This window comes from Harmonia axyridis, chromosome 5, assembly GCF_914767665.1.
Source record: "Harmonia axyridis chromosome 5, icHarAxyr1.1, whole genome shotgun sequence".
Classification (NCBI taxonomy): Eukaryota; Metazoa; Arthropoda; class Insecta; order Coleoptera; family Coccinellidae; genus Harmonia; species Harmonia axyridis.
In genome coordinates this window covers 22665678-22683774 of record NC_059505.1, presented here as the reverse complement: position 1 = coordinate 22683774, position 18097 = coordinate 22665678, and the positions used below count along the sequence as shown (strand labels likewise).

General features: G+C 32.8%; 1 protein-coding gene across 14 annotated transcripts in view; it reads left to right on the top strand.

Annotated features, from left to right (window-relative positions):
• LOC123681116 (dedicator of cytokinesis protein 1) overlaps nucleotides 1-18097 on the top strand; it is a 54465-nt gene that overhangs the window by 16933 nt on the left and 19435 nt on the right. For 12 of the 14 annotated variants that reach the window (XR_006747631.1, XR_006747630.1, XR_006747629.1 and 9 more), the window contains 12 exons: nucleotides 320-589; nucleotides 1725-1955; nucleotides 2318-2562; nucleotides 3649-3772; nucleotides 5411-5617; nucleotides 5675-6119; nucleotides 6238-6529; nucleotides 6818-7144; nucleotides 7200-7374; nucleotides 14181-14294; nucleotides 14509-14664; nucleotides 14720-15146. Coding sequence is in view for 10 of the 14 variants with exons in the window: in XM_045619329.1 (XP_045475285.1) it covers nucleotides 320-589; nucleotides 1725-1955; nucleotides 2318-2562; nucleotides 3649-3772; nucleotides 5411-5617; nucleotides 5675-6119; nucleotides 6238-6529; nucleotides 6818-7144; nucleotides 7200-7374; nucleotides 14181-14294; nucleotides 14509-14664; nucleotides 14720-15146 (3013 nt within the window). In the remaining 4 variants the exon portion in view is untranslated. The remainder of the gene's footprint in view (nucleotides 1-319; nucleotides 590-1724; nucleotides 1956-2317; nucleotides 2563-3648; nucleotides 3773-5410; nucleotides 5618-5674; nucleotides 6120-6237; nucleotides 6530-6817; nucleotides 7145-7199; nucleotides 7375-14180; nucleotides 14295-14508; nucleotides 14665-14719; nucleotides 15147-18097) is intronic. The other 2 variants (XM_045619330.1, XM_045619326.1) reach the window with 1 other exon arrangement.

Sequence of the window (18097 nt, the reverse complement as noted above, 5' to 3'; positions counted from 1 at the left end):
CAATAACTTCAGAACGGTCAAGCTTACCTTACCAATTAATAAAGTATGCTGAGCTTCTTCTGAGTGTTAATGAATGCTCACAGAGCCTACTTGGAGTAAAGCATAGTAAGTTTATGAACGCTTCTGAGTAATACTAGCTTGCTTGAGTAAGTTAATGAACGCAGCCCTATAGTATATAGGGAAAACTTTTGAATTTTTAAATTCTACACAAACAGAGCAAGGAAAATTATAGGATATCAATTACTACATGATTTTACTCATTGTATTAGCAATCAACAGAATTTATATATAATTAATTCACATTGTTCGAATTTTTCAGACACACAATAAGAATTTTGAACAAATCAAAACCCAAATATATGACTTGATCAATCATAGAAGCAAAATAATAAGTGGTACTCTTCCTGTGGACGAACTGAAAAGGGTAACAAAAGAAGCTACTGAAGATATTGATATGGGAAATAAGATATTGAATTTAGATCTAGCTGTGAGAGACAATAACGGTAACCTCATAAATCCTGAAGAAACAAGTACAATACAATTATATTTCAATCACAAAAATGCTGTGGATCGAATGAGTAAATGCAAGGTAGGTAGCTTGTTGGTTCCTTCAATGCTTTTTAATCTGAATGTCGGAGCTCCCATCTCGTGACAGCTTTACAGACATATTTCCAGGAGAGAAGGTTATATCTAAATCATACTCCTTCATCTAAATAACCAAGGTGGTGCCAACCAAGATTCTAAAATATCTCAATCCCAACAACGGTTAATTTTCTCTCCATTACTTTTTCCTGGTTAACCCTTGAACGTTGTCGTGCGGTCACTGTGGCTTCAGGCCAATTGAGATCGACGTCTATTTTCATCCTCTTTAAGGATATCCCTTGCACCGGCACAATACCATCAAACAACATGAATGTCAGTATTTTGCTTCAAGTGAAAGAAGGAGTATCGTATAGTTTATTATTTCGAAGCTGCGGCAAGCGGAGTTGTAATAGTTTTCGGTTCCGTATGAACTTTGATTTTGGACGATACTTGATCACCCTGGACCTTAAATCGGTTACTGATCAGATAGTAAGACCAGAACTCGAGAGAAGATTTCAAAGTTTTTCATACACCTCGTCAGCTGAAGGACAATATTAGAAGCATACTCGGAATTCCCGAAACCCCAATCCTTCACTAAAGGTGAAACTAAAGAAGCGTAACATCATATACTTTTCCAAGAATCGAAAGAGAGACCTTCTATACTTTCTTTTCATGTAATAAGGCTATACGCTATTCTATCATTGGCTGAAACTTATTTTCTCCTGATTACTGGAGTCCAAACCTTTCTTTCTTTAATGTTGAAGTCAATGCTCTGCACTGCACGATTTACCACAAAAAATTATCTCAATATCATAAAGAAGCAGTGTTTCCTTATGAATGAATATCTCTCACATGTCCTTTAATATTGACAAACTTCTAAAAAATTGTCTCGACCTAAATGTACAATATTAGTTTTTCTGGATATCTCTCACTACCCTTGCACAATGTTACCAATTTTTTTTTCAATAAAAAAATCAATTCAGCATGATAAATAATCATTGCTCTATATTGTTATCCCTCATTACCTAAAATTCAACCCAAGTCGAATATTATTTTATATAGTTGTGTCGGAAGCATAAATAAAAAATGTATCCCAGCTGGATTAATTAATTTCGTATTATTGATCAATGCTTTTACTTCAGACTGAACAAAATCATCTACTTCCAAAAACCGCAATACAGCAATACTCGAATATATTTTTGGTTGCTATAAAAAATTTCACTTGTAAAATGAATGAAGATGCTCAACTACTCATCACTTTATATGATGGAAGAGAATATAAAAGTATAACAGAAAATTATGTGGTCAGATGGTCCAAGGATGGTTTGATGAGTGATTTGGATCAAATGCATAATCTTAGAGTTATGTTCACAGTGAGTGTAAAGCATGTTTTTGTTTTGATGCCGTATTTTCGGTTAATGACTGATGGCACAGTATTAGTACTAGTTTTGATACAGGTCCTTATTTATATTTTATTTATCCATCTTCTCCAATTTTTATAGGCTCTATTGAAATTTATGCTTTTTTATTGAAATTTATGCACCATGTACAATAAGAGGTGCACATAACTCCTAGTAATGTATAGTGGATAATTTATTCGTTTGAGCAGATATCCTTATCCAGAAAAGAAAATGAATATTCTTTAGGTTAGAAGTAATTTTCGTCCATAGTGATGCATTTTATTGAACTTTCTCAAAATATATGCATTCCAAAATATCATTTTGTTGATTTCAAGGATTTAGGTAAGAAAGATTTAGAAAGAGAAAAAATCTACTTGGTGTGTTACGTAGTAAGAGTTGGTGCTATGGAAGTTAAAGAAGTAGATCATAGACGAAGTAGTAATGCTACTACATTTAACCGCAAATCATCTGCAGATAACATGAGAAGACCGTTTGGAGTAGCTGCAATGGAAATAACAAAATTTATGAAAGGTGGCCTCGAAAGCGATTTTGACAAAGAGTACCCAATACAGTTTGTCGGGTAAGTTGTCGTATGGTATTTTGTGAAGACTTCAATATAAATATAAAAATATAATAATATTAGCACTGAATATACGTATATGTCAAAAAAGTACCTACCTGTTAATGAAACCCTAAATATGTATTGTTGTTATGCAAAAATTCTATAAGTTTTTCCTTCTGCAAGATTTTATAATTCGAATTCTATTATATTCTTTATTGATAGTCTCACCTTCTGACAAGAATTCCTAATTTTCAATAGCACGCTTAACGAATTTTTTTTTCGATGTGTTTCGATCTCAGAATATAGATAGAAGGAACGGAAAGTAAATTCTTGTGCTCTATTCCGAATACAAGAGAGATGGAAGTTTAGTGTTACCAATTACAATCGAGCTAGCCAATTGTATGTGTGAGCCATAGGCATAGAGATTCCTGATTTTATTGTTGAATGTTTTATCAGGAATCTTTTTTCCATAACTTCACAATAGCTAAATCATTAAATTGAGAAAAACATTGACCCTTTTGAAACACGAAAGAATTTTTATGAATAAATCTTATTGTAAACTATTTTTGAGCATGAATCGATAATTTCGAAATCAATCAAATTATGTTACGCTACGCTATAGTGTCCCGTCAGACAAGAAGTGTCGGATGTTGGCATCAAAACAAATGCATCAGTTACTAGGCGATTTCCGTTCCTCTTATTAATGTTCTTAGGTTTCAATTGAGTTTATGCACCATAACATTTTTCGGCTCATCGTCTGACGAAATTCCATTTGTAATGCAAAATGTTATACAGATTTCTTTAATATTTTCATTCATTCATTTAATAGTTTCAATCACAAAACAACCTAAAAATAACCAGTTTTCCTAACTCATAATATAACATCTAAAATTCTGATAGGTCTCACAGACCAAGGAGAGGCAGGAGATAAAACATTGAATATACTAGTATCCCAACTACTGTAGTGATGGAAAAACATTCAAACCTACTTTCCATATCCTACAAATATATTTATATTTTTTTTCCTTTTCTTAGTAAGGATCTTGTAATAACCAGGAGTTATGTTAGTCTACTTATGAATCATAATGTATCTCATCTTTTCAGCTGTGAGAAAGATAATTTGGAGCAAACACTCAAAAAAATCATAAGCAAAGATTTTGCCAAGAATGATAACAAGAATCAAGCTCTATTTGTCAGCATGAAACTTTTGAGAGGAGATCTCAAACAGGTAGGATATTTCTATTCCTTGAAAACTTTAGGCTTTAGCTGATTGTTTGATTTTTTCGCTTGATATATTATGTTCACTCGAAAAGAGTTTTGGGTGATGTGTAATATCTGTGTGAAAAGTAATAAGCTAATCAGAAGACTGGTCAACACTGGTTCCTCAGTTATAGGGTGTTCAAAGTAGACTTAGCTATAAAAGCTACAAATGTAATATTATCACAACATTTGAAACAGGGAATATATTTGAATAGTTTTTTCACTACTTTGCAGCTAAAAGGGACATTCTTCATTGATTCCCTAAGGTCTTTTAATTTTAAGGGGTATTTATCGTCTTACATGACAAGCACATGCACCTTGTAGCCTACATACAGGCTGAATCCTGCTTCAGGGCAGAGGGACTTGCTGAATAGTATGCCATTCAAGAATGCAATTATTCAATTTTTGCCTTTTAATATTCTGATAAAAATAGCGAAATAATGAACAAATAATATAAATAAAGCATTGTATCAACAAAATAGCTGAGCAGGTACGTTTTCTGCCTACTTGTTATGTAACTCATAAGTAAAGACAATAAATACCCCTAAAAATTAAAAAAAAACCTTAGCGAATCATTGAAGAATAGCCCTTTTAGCTGCAAAGTAGCAAAAAAAATATTCAAATATGTTCCCTGTTTCTAAAGTTATGATAATATTACATTTGTAGCTTATATCGTAATGTCCACTTTGAACATCCTATACCTATAACTTCTCATTGAGGGCATAAAGTTTCACAAAAAATCATAAATTCACGTGTCTGGTCTTTTATCCAAATGTTTTGTTTTTTTTTCGTTTTTTTTTTCAAAGTAAAGCTTCTCTACTATTGCAGAAAACAGTCTATCAAAAATTAGATTGATTTTCATGAAATTTGATACAGCAATTGATTGTTTCATCATCACTCGAAAATCCGATGCCTTACTTTGGAAGACCAAAAATCAAGGAAACAAACCTGAAAAATGTTATCACCAAAAAACTATACAACATTGAAGCATAAATGAAAATCGTATTGGTATTTGAAGGGTGTCCCAATTGTCTATAAGACTTTTCTGGAGAACTGGGCGTATTTGAAATCTTAGAATTGGGATTATGATTTTCTTTGATATTTTCCACTAAGCTGAAAATTTTTTGCGAAATAAATACTTTCGGTTAGGAAGTGTTAATTATATTTAAAAAAAAAAAAGATTATATATAATTTTTTCTTCTCTGATATTATTGGGTACTCATTTCTGAACGATTTTCCGTTTCATTTGTTGAATGGTTTAACCTCTTTTTCAAAATAACAATAAAAAAGTAATGAAAAAAATAATTAATATGGGTAGTCAATATTTTGTTCATGACACTTATTTTCAATCTCCTAAACATGAACTGTCCTCACATTTTCGAAGAAGAAGGATGTGGAAACTTTTCAATGCAATGAATATCATCACAGGGAGTTTCAAATATAGTTTCAAAAATTACATCATAACTTTCGCTTTTCAAATTAGAAACTTGATTATGCTCCTAAATTCAATAAGTTATTTGAGATTTTTTTGATTCATGTTAGAATGTTTCAACCTTCTAAGTTGGATGTAATCTACAATATTCATAACCCACTTATTTTTATATAGGTTAGAGAAGAACATCCTCATTTGGTGTTGGGAAATGTGTCCTTGGCTAGAAAAATGGGTTTTCCTGAAGTGATATTACCTGGTGATATAAGGAATGATCTTTATATAACACTAGTATCGGGGGAGTTTACTAAAGGCAATAAATCAAGTGACAAGAATGTTGAAGTAACAGTTACAGTTTGTAATGAGAATGGGGGAGCAATACCAGTAAGTGACATTGTGTTAGTTCATTTCCCGTTTCATTATGTTGTTACTTTCTTGCAGGGCGTTATCAGCTTAGGTGGCGGAGTTCTACCTATGAACGAATATAAATCTGTAATATATTATCATGAAGATAAACCACAATGGTTCGAAACGTTCAAAGTTGCAATACCTATAGAAGAATTCAAAACTAGTCATTTGAAGTTCACATTCAAGCACAGATCTTCAAACGAAGCAAAAGACAAAAGTGAAAAACCATTTGCTATGTCTTTTGTTAGGTTGATGGAAGAAAATGGCACAACACTGAGTAATGTTAAGCACAATCTAATCGTTTACAAGATAGATCATAAAAAATTTGAAGATCAAAGAGTAGAGTATTTGAAACTGGCTTCAAATGAAACTGAAATTAAAGAAGGGCCAAAAATTCAAGTTTCAGGATTGAGTGTTAGTGCTAAGGATTACTTTATAATCTCCAGTAACATATGTTCAACAAAATTGACTCAGAATGGTGAGTGAAATTATTTCTAACTGCATTAATCAAGCTTGAATATGTATCAAGCTTGAATATGTATTAAGCATTATCTTGATAAAATATTTCTGCAGTTAATAGTAATGAAATATTTCAGTTAAACTTCTTGGTCTATTGAATTGGGCTGCAAAAAAAGAATGTTTGAATCAAACATTGCAGTCTCTAATGGAAGTGGATGGAGAGGAGGTAGTTAAGCTACTGCAAGATATTTTAGATGCCTTATTCAACATCTTAATGGATCATCAAGAGACTGATACCTATGATACATTAGTTTTCGAATGCCTTTTACATATCATAAGCTTAGTTAGTAGTGATTGGAAATATCAACATTTTGAGCCTGTACTGGCTCTTTACATTAAAGAAGGCTTCAGTGCTACATTAGCTTATAAGTAGGTTGATATTCGCTAGAAGTAGAAATAACAGATTATTTTAGTTGAAATTATTGCAAGTAATCAATCTATATTTTCAAGTATACTGAGATCTAAAAATTTTTGTGATATTCGTGAAATTTCGGCATTTTTATTTATTTATTTGATACATTAATTCTACAAATCATCAATTTTTTTTGAAAATTATTCCGAATGATTCCCTTTTGAACTTATTAAAAAAGAGTATTTTCAAAAAAAATTTGGTTTGTCCTGTTTAATTGAAAAACTGATGAAACTTTTTGGTTTCAGGAAACTCATATCAGTATTGAACAAAATAATAACCCGATCTGTACATACTATTTCTAAAACTAGGGATGAATTAGTTTTTAAAACAATGAAATCTTTACAACATGTGATGAGATTCATATCGAGATCTAGAATTTTATATCTTGAAGTGAACCCAGAAATTAGCCCAGAAGACGAATTTAGGGATAGTTTATTAGAACTTTTGGACAATATTATACATATGATGTCTTCCACTCAAGATAGTATGTTGAGAGAGCAAGGAGCATGCCTGAAATTTTTACCCTCCACAATAAACGATTTATTGCTTGTTTTCAATTATAAAGAACTGAGGTAAAAATTGTTCAAACAAAGTTGACCAAGTAATTAATATTCTTTTCATTTCTAGTGAAATCCTTTGTGAAATGTTACGTAAGATACCTGTAGGTAGATTGACAAAACAGAAGATGATGACTGTAAATGATATTGTACATAGTCAATTATTTTTATATCCTGAATGTAGAAGAATAATGCTTCCCGTATTCACCGAACAAATTAAAATTTTATTAGAGACTAATGAAGAGGTAAGCAATTTGAACATAGTCTATAGCTTTAATTTGATGCATGTTGATGCAAATATATCACCATTTAAAATTGTTACCTTTTTTGCAATACAGTAATTTAAAATAATCTTGTATCCATTAAACATATATTTATTTTTCTGGATCAATACTTGACAAATTGCCAATTAATTAATCTCTATTATAAATCTGGTTTCTTTCAATTCATCTTTTTTTACAGTTTTGGGTATTGTTTTTCTCATATAAAGTTCAAAAACTGAAGATGCTTGTCAAGAATTTAAATTCATATTTCGAAAAACCGGGCAAAGCACAGAGTTGAAGTCGTGCTGTTTGAGTGCTCGTTTTTTCATGGGTCTATTGTGCCTCTAACAGAGAACTGAAAAAATAACTAATGAGATGATTGTTGCCGGTTAGTTTAGCTGGATGAAGGATCCAGATAAAACAATTCTCCTGCAAACTGTGTTCCATAAGAAAAAAACATAATATATGTATTTTTTTTTTTGTACAACCTGTGTATACCGAAACAATTTGAGAATGTACCTCTAATGGCGCCCACTCACCAGGCTCCTTGGAAGCCGGCTTCCAGTATATTTACAGTCGGGCAACTTGGGAGTCGGCCGCCCGACTGTAAATCAAAGGCCGAACTTGAATGCTCGACTGGAAGACGAATGCTCGAAAACGGCACCTGGTGAGTGGCGGGTTCAGCTTCAGAGGAGCCTAATGATTCTGTGTCCAAAAACAAATTGAAAATTTTAGCGCTTAACCGTGATAAATGGAGCGTAACGTCAATGTTGGAACACCTGTATACTAATCAACTTGTGTGAAATTCTCAGAATTTATACTATTATTTTTTTGATGAGATTAATTGGGGCAATCAGTTTCATGCAGAAAAGGTAACATTGGCTGTACATTTTTGCCATTTTAAAATACTGTACATTACTTTGCAGAAACCACAATGCAGTGTGTATACTCAAATTGTATCCCTGTCTTTCTTCCTCAGAATATCTTTTTGGCCATTTCGCACCATATGAAGCAATATATTATAACTCACTCTTGTTTCAATAATGTATATAAAACACAAGCAAGTGAAAATAGCTTCAATTGTACATTTGTCTTTTCAAAGGTGTGATCATTTCATTTCTTTTAGAATGTTTTTTATTCTTCAATAATTCTAAATTTATTCATTTGAAAATAGCAAATTTCTATCAACTGCACCAACTTACCAGGCAACCGATCGATAAGTAGTTTTTCAAACTTGTAGTTTAGTGCTTGATCTTGAGATTCAATATTTAAAAGTCTTGATTGGCATGAACACTTGCATGTAAACTAGAGCATGGTTTTTATGAACGAATTTCAATTTCTTTGTACTTCACATTTCTTCTTGTCTATAAATTTATACCTACATATTATGGTGTCTTGAATGTTTCATTGAATTTTTTTCTTCTCCCCCTACAGAAAATGACAAAAATCGTATACAACTCGCCAACTATGTAACTGTATATTTAACCACTGTGCAATTTACTTTACCGTAAACAGAAAGCACGATCAACAACCAATACGGTAGCATCTGTTAAGTAAATCGCACGGCGAATAACAAATGAGATCAACCTTTAGTAATTGTCACGGAAACGAATAACAAACAGCCCGCGTAGCCGATAACATTTTTGACGTTTCCTAATTGCCATGCGATTTGTCACCAGTTTTTGGATTTGCCTAGGTTTTTATGGAAATGAATGCGATCGTAGAAAAAGTATAGTACACAACTCGGATTGTAACGCTGTGTCCTACGTGAGCGATTTATTGCGAGCGATGAGGGCAACGCGACCAAACGCGAAATATCAAACCTTGGAATATAATAGCGCTGTCCTACGTGCAGTCGTATCGGTCGTAAAACTGTTTCAGGCAAATTTCGCGCTCTGTCGGCGATCAAATTATTTGATATTTCCAAGCGGAATTCGCGCGAACTTCAGTAGTTCTTGTTGATGCAGGCAGGTTTACTTCGACCGCTCTACAATGAATGATTTAAACGAAGTTTTAATACTGGCTGTTAGAAATTCCAGTATACTCTGGGACAAGACTGATAAAAGATATCATAATCGACTGTTGGTGGATAGAGAATGGAGTAGAATTGCCGATGAACTGGGGGAAACAAGTGAGATTGACAAATTAACTATAGTATTATATACACTGAGAGAAGTGTTTATTTGATATTATGCATTATGAATCTTTTATTGGATCTATGGTCAAACAAATATTAGTTTCATGGAAATAAATAATTTATTTGAAATCCCACCAATAATCATCATTTATTATTCCACTTCATTTATTTACGCATAACTTATATTACTAATGCTGAAGAAATATCCATTTGAAGGAAATAAATATAGTTGAGGTTAATATATCATTGAGTAATAATAAATAAACCTTATTTATATGTAATACGTAGGTATCCATGCAGATTGAAAAAAAAATTTCAATTCAGTAATGGTTTACGTATTTCTTAGATTTTTTTTTTGGTTGTTTCTATATAGTCAAATGTTGTAGGAAGCAATCTACAATAACTGTGGAATAAATTTGGAGAAGTCCTTAATTGTTTATATAAGTGGTGAAACTCTCCAAAATTCATTCGTTCCAAAAAAAATTAATTTGTTGGATTTCTCTTTCTTCCCATTTTTCTGCGTCTTACAATTAGCATTTTTGAAGCCACATTTTCACATATGAATAATTTACGTTTTCTTGACCACCTCATTATAACTGTTTCTCTACAAGCGTATGACAATGGACTGATCTTCCGCAATGCACAATCCCAACCCAACCCAACCATATTTATGTCGCGTCGTGTCGCGTTTGTAGATTTCTACGTAGGACAAAAAAAGTCGCGCTGCTCACATCGCTCGCGTAGTACATAAAATTGGCGTCGCTCGCGTCGTAACATTAGTCGCTCACGTAGGACATAGGGTAAGACAATTACGTACTCGCCGCTTCGCGTCTTGCGCGTAACTTTTTTTAGTCGCACGTAATATGCTTCTTACAACTCTTGTTATGTAATATACTATCGCAAAACGCAACACATTCTGATTCCTACTATTTAAGTATTTCGTTTTGTATGCGTGTGTCTGATTTCAGCCGGTTTTCAATTTTTTTAAATTTCTAAAATTTTTTCCTTCGATTTGCTCGCATCCCCTTAGGGGGTTCCCCCACAGGTTAGAAATGCTGCCTTAAGTCATTCTACTCAGAAATTAAATTAATTCAATATGAATTAACTAACGCATTATTCGGAAAAAACACAGGTGTTTACTATGAATCGAAAATTCCAGATATTCAATAGCTCATAAAATATTGATGCGAAGTGTGCCATTATTTCAAATGAGCTTGTTTGAAAAAGTATCCATTGTAGATTCTGAGAAAAATTTTACTCTTTGAAAATTCGATGTGCAGGGTGTTTTACAAGATATGGAATAAAGAATATAATTTTCCCAGTCCGGACCTGCGCTATCGATAAGTCACCAGGTGCAAATATTAGGCATTGGCCTATACTCATTCCCTCAAATTTTCATGAAGATCCATGCATGCGTTCAAAAGTTATGCCGATTGAAAGTTTTTGATGAAATACATAAAACAGCCTATATCTCTTAAACAAATATAGCTAGGACAAATTTCAAACACTGATTCAGACTCACCAAAATGTCCCACATCTGCCCTGAAAGCCTGTAGAATCATTCGTGAAACACCCTGTATAACGTACGTTCATTCAAATTCGTGGTCAAGAGTGCTGTGGAGAAGTTAGAGTGGATTATCTGTGATTACAAGTAGCATTTAGCTCGTACCATATAGTTCCGTGATTCGAAGTATGTAAACAAAACCTCCAGTTCAATTTTCGACTTTTTTGAGCTAATTTCCCCTTGATTCACAAACTCCAACTTGCAAATTTCATTGGCAGGTTTGCACGAATCGATTAAATATGAGGACAACTTTCAGTCATGGAATTTCAAGAAATCAGCTCAAAGTTCTCATTCGAAACAAGTTGAGTATTTATGCGAAAAATAAAATTAAGAAACAAGAGACTTTCATTTAATTATTAACCATACAAAACATAATTTGAACCAAAGGAGCTGCTGGAAATGATCACCTCTCTGCTTTAACATTTTTCACTTCTTTTTGTGATGGCATTGAAGACATTATCCAATGTATGGGGTGAATTGTTAACTTTTCAATCTGTTCGATAATTCGGTCCTACAGCTGGACTAAATCAGTTATACATAGGTACTTGAAAAATACAATTTTTCAAATGAGGCCCCAAAAAATACTACAAGGTGTGAGATCGTGAGAACTTGGAGGAAATTCATGCTCAGTATTCGAACTGTTAAGGCGATCCTGAAAAACGTTCCTCAAAAAGGCAAAAGTTTCTGTAGCCGTGCGTGTTCTTGCACCATCTTGTTAGAAGTAGCTTCCAGTCAATTCTTCAAAATTCAATTCAACAATAAATGGTACAAATATTTCTTCCCAATAGCGGTCTGCTGTTAGCCCGGCCACATATTAAGGCACTACAGCATGACATGGTGTGGTACCGTATTTTGTGAACCACTATGGGGCAACGCATATTGAAGCACAGGAGCAGTACGCAGAACACAACTTGTGTTGAACGCAGCTGTAATACCAGAAATCGTACAGTTATTGTGATCTATGGAACTAAATAGGAGCGCGCAAATTGACGCACAGGGTTTCAAGGGGCATTTAGGGTTTTATGGCTTCGACATTATTCAAATCAAAATGGCCTTCGTTGAAAGTATGTGCTAATTTATTGCGTTTCCATAGAAACGACTCAAAAGCCCAATTTCATTGGTCTACCAAGCGAGGTGTGAGCAAAGTGCCGTGAGAAATAATATTTCCCACAGTATGAGCAATACATAGTTTTGAAATTGAGTAAGCTATGAAGAATACGCTACTTTTCATAGCAATTGAAGGAAAAGTATTTTGTGCAACATTGGAGAAAGTCCTTTTCTCACTCGTGTGAAAAGTAGGTCTTTCCCCACTTGTTACACAATATACTATTCTGGTTTTTCACTTCTCAATCATTCTCAATCAATGGGAACATCTAGGCCCTAATCCTTCATCTATAGAATACTTTCATTCGCCTTCAAATTTCTGTCCATTTCTGAAGTAAGATTTCATGAATGCCTTTTTTACATCGGAAAATCCCATTCTGTATTTACTAAAAATTTTTCACAGTTTCTAAAATCCAAATATGACAGTTTGAATTGAAATCGAAAAATTATCAGATAATGATATGGTACAAGCTAAGATGTCCGGGTAGACATCTTAGTACAACCTAAGCGCTACTTTTAATCACAGAAAATCCACTCTAATTTCTCCACAGCACTCTTGACCACGAATTTAAATTAACGTTTGTATTGTTTGGGAATGAGTGTTTTAACGTCGAATAACTACTTAACTTTCTGAAATTTAGATGGATGGTCAGAATTCTTTAACTACCTTGCATGAGAACACGGAGAAAAATTTGAAATGCGTGTGGGTATGTGTATTTTACTTATAGGTATATGTATATATATTCTTTTATATAGGTTACTGAGGTTGTTTTTTCCATTGATTCTTCAAAATTCGGAAATTCCATTTATTTTCTGAACTCTGTTTTCGGTTTTCCATTAGATGCATTATAAGGCAATTACTTTCATGATTGCATATCTGTAGTGCTTCTTAGATGCAATCCAATTTCTCTTGATACACTCCAATAGTTCTCTCCCATTCTTTTGGTTAATTCATGTAGTTGTTAATTTCCCAATTAATTATTTTTCATTTGATATGTTATGTCCCCTCTTAAACAGGGTTAGAACTATTTAGAGGGACACCACAGGGATATGGAAAGCCGTTAGAAATACAATATATTGGCACAACAAAACAAAAGTTGAAAAACAGAATTTCCGCACATAAGAGTACAATTAGGACGAATAAATGACATTTGTCCATCTGATACTTCCGTGAAATTTCCCAAGAATATAATTGTACATATATTTTCACATCTCAGAGATCATGAATAATAGTAACGATAGTGCTTACTCTGTTTTAGAAATACTTGTTTCATAATGACTTGACAATGGCTACAAACAATAGCCGAAACGTCGTCATTACTGAATAGAAATAAAGAGTAATTTACTGGAATATATTTGGTCACCTATATCCAATAACTCAATATATATTATCCTAACTAAGGTGCAGAACTTGCTCAAGAGTTAGAAATACAGGGTGGCTTGAATTACAAAAAAGTTGCGTCATTTAGGGATGAGTGTGTTGGTGTGAACATATCTAAAATATTTTCAATGGTCCCCTAGATATGTCGAAAAAACTAAAAATCGAGATTTTCTTTTTTCTGTATAGCTAGCTCATTTTTTTCTGGAGATAACTTCACGAAATTCTTTTTTTAATCATTATCTAATATTAGATGATTAAAAAAAGAATTTAGAAGAATATAGAGATTCTAATAGTGGAGAATCTCGATTCTCAGTTTTTTTGAGATATCTCGGGAACCATCGGATATATTTAAGATCTGTTCACACAACACATTCATCCCTAAATACCGCAACTTTTTTGTAATTTAAGCCACCCTATATTTTTAACGGTTTTCGAAATCCCTGTAGTGCCCCTCTAAATAGTTCTAACCCTGTGTATCGACTTCTAATAGATATTTAATGTTTTCATTTTACATTTAACAATAACTATAACTGTAAGCATTTAAATACTTTTTTGTGTTGTTATTGGGAAAGTAGTTAGAGGTGCTTTACTGGGTATTTTAGGGATTAGGTGTCAGACCAGATGGCAGAAGGCAAAATCGATCGGTTGCTAAGGTAGCGCAGCTGTTGGGAACCACTCAGCATTGTCTCAATCAACATAGAGGATATTCCGAAGAGGTGAAGCCCCATATACTAACAGCCATCATGCTTTTTGGATACATATAATCTTTGTAGCACCATAACTGAAAACCGAATTTTAAGTGAAGGGGAAAGTTTTTGTTCAATTCAATTTTTTCTCAGTTCCTTTTTTCCTGTTATGCTACTACAAAGTGATGCTGTTAATATATTTTAATGACAATTTCAACAATTTCCTTCATTTACTTTTATATAGGTGGAATTATGTATAAAAATACTCAGTGATATACTCAAATTGTTGCATAGAAAAAATATTGGTAACACATTTGATGATATACAAGAAATTATCAAAACAGATTTGAGGACAGCTATTCAAACTCACATACATATGCATAGGGAGAATCCCCATGATGTAAGTTTTCAATCCCAAATATTTCATATTTTATTTATATAACTCCTTTGTTTAGGGAAATTTAGTGGCTATAATGATCGACATATTCAGACAAATGACAGAAACCCATTATACAAATTATATCAATAATTTCCAAACAAAATATGACATATTGGACTTTCTTATGGAAATCTTGGTAGTATTTCAAGAACTGGTTAGCAATCCTGTCTTTCCAACTGACTGGTGCGAAATGATTATGCTACAAAATAGTGTTATTCTGAAATCCCTTAGATTTTTTTCTCATACAATCAGAGATTACTATTTTGAAAAATTTGAATACCAAGCCTGGAATAATTTTTTCCATTGTGCCATTGCTTTTATGACTCAACCAGCTCTTCAACTTGAGGCTTTTTCGAACAGTAAAAGACTGAGAATAATCAAAAGATACAAAGATATGAGAAGGGAAACTGGATTTGAAATACGATCAATGTGGTTCAATTTGGGTGAGTAATATCTATTTTTTTAATGTATTTGCTTCTATGTTTTTCTTTATTTTTCATGCAGGTTCTCTTTTATATTATAATACATAAGCAATATATATTTTGAGATATAGCAACACAAAAAATTTATAACTTCTAACAATAAAGTATGTGTAGATGAAATCTCAGAATTAGCAGAGGAAATGTAAACGGGGCATCATACATTTCAACATATGATATAAGAGTACAAATAAAAACATCCACAAAAACTAGGTCTCCCCGTATAGATGTATTGATTGGTTTGTGTATTTGTTTACAGAATATGCTGACATATTTATATTGAAGGGCCTCCTCTTCATCAAAACAAAATCCCCTCCATCCTTTCTCTTCACCATAAGTTGACATCATATATATTATAACTGAATCTAAAATCAAAAAAGAAAAGAACCAGAAAGAAGTAATAAATATAATAGTTTGCATTATAATGATTTAAAGATAGCGACCCATTCTAAAAAGGAATCTGAAATTGAATAGTTAGCTTGGAAACCACTATGAAATTTATAAATTGGGCAAGTATTCACCAAGTGGTCAATATTCCTTCTACGCCACACTCACATAGTGAGAAAATTCTTCCCAGCAAAACTTGGTGTATTTTAAATCGACTTAGCACTGGTCAAGATCGTTGCAATAGTATGCTCTTCAAATCGCATTCTATTGAAAGCCCATTTCAATAGAATGCGATTTGAAGAGCATACTATTGCAACGATCTTGACCAGTGCTAAGTCGATTTAAAATACACCAAGTTTTGCTGGGAAGAATTTTCTTTGAATGATCAACGATTAGACTTTCGTTGATGACTTTACAAGAACTCCATTCCGAACGCCAAATTTATACCAAGATTTCTTGACTGCCACCTGCCTAGTATTATGAGGTGGAACAATATCGGGTGTCCCAAGTTATCGTTTACAGGCTATTTCTAGCTTATTTGAGAAGATAATAAAAAATAAAGAAAATTGCTTTGTATAACATCAAAGTACCTTCCCAATGATGTATAAAAAAGGTTCGTACATTTGTCAGCCCTGAGGGGTAGCTACCAATCTACCCATCACTTTTCATTTTCAAATGGCACTCCCTGTAAATTGTCAGTGGAAATTGCGTGTCATTCTATTTGGAATACAACGATAGCACTTGATATTTTTTATTAATAACAACAGAAACATTCACATTTTGTGAAGTATGAATTGCAATAAAAATACCTTCTATGCAATTCAAAAAACGAAAAAACATTTGAAGCAAGTTTTTTGTTTTAAAAAATACATCTACTTCTCATATGTGAAGTTTGTACAAACATAGGTGGAGTAATTTCATTTTTATAAGGATAATTAAATAACGTAAAAGAAGTCACAAAATATTAATGTTTTTGTTGTTATTACTGAAAAAATACCAAGTATGTGCTATCGTTTATTCCAAATAGAATGACACGCAATTTCCACTGACAATATACAGGGGATGCCATTTGAAAATAAAAAGTGAGGGGTAGCTACCACAGGGCTGTCAAATGTAAGAACCTTTCTTATACATCATTGGAAAGGTACTAAATGTTAATCAAAGCAATTTTTTTATTTTTTTAATATCTTGTGGAATAAGCTAGATATTGCCTGTATACGATAACTTGGGACACTTGGTATGCAATAGCTCTGGTACCAATATGAAGGTGTAGATCTAATAGTTCCACTATTTATTCTCATAGAAACGTTAAGCTGTGCATCAATTTTATGAATTTAAGCACTTCTTCTTCTTCGGGTGCCTATTCGTTCCGAATATTGGCGATCATCCTGGATATGATAACTTTATTCACGGCCGCTCTGAATAACTATCTATCTGTATTTTATGAAACAATGTTGTTCTGTAGCTCAAAAGGCTGATTATCTTGACCTAACGATCTGCAAATCGCTGGTATGCTGGTATGTGAGGTTACATCTTTCTTGAGAAGATGAATCACTTTAAACAAACTAAATATGAAATATTGCTGAGAGTGATCCTAATTATAGTAGCCAGCTTATATTCAAAAAGGATTTCGATAATCTTTTCATATTGGATTTTTAAATGATCGATTCTCTGTGTTTTCTTGCAGAAATACACAACATGAACGTATTTTGAGTATGAATATTTGTATTTCTTGTTCTTGAGTTTCTTAAATGTGAGTTTTTTTTGTCTAGTTGCAATTCCATATATTGAAAATATGATTCAAGGGAATAAGATTTAATGTCAGATCCATAAACGGGCCAAGACAACTACCCTAAGGTACATCTGATTGTATAATTTGGTAGTTTTAAGTAGATATATTCAGTTCTAACTTCAATGTAGATGTTAGTTTGGGTTAAAAATTCATCATTGACATATTATTAGGAAGGAATTTAACTAATTCATTTAGTATTAAATAGATATGGAAACATAGTGAATCATTCTTAATAGTTCTTCCATTTACCTTGGTAACTTTCAAGGAGCTCTCCAGTTTTCAGATCATCAGATTTCTGAATATATCAGCATTTAATAGCTTGGACACAAAGTAAATAGACTGGTTTAATACAACCATGTTTCGGCTGAAGGACTTCGGTCAATGGCCATTTGTGAATAAAGCACAATGTTTTTTTTTTACAACCATGCTCTTTATTTTACCAGATACATTTCATCAGTGTCCCCCTTTCTCTGGAACACATATCATTTTCCAATATTAGAAACAGTTTTACTTTGGTAAACCTTTAGTTGAATTCTAAATCGTTTCTTTCAACGCTAACATAAAATTTTGCCGTTATTTCTTTACATAACGCCACTTATGAAAGAAACGTGAAATTTGACCAATCTGGAATGCGCGTAGCTATTATATCTATCACTTATTTGTTGATGCATCATTTTTAAAATTTTAAAAATACTAAATGCCTATCAAAAAGTCAACTTTCCCATATTTTCGTAAA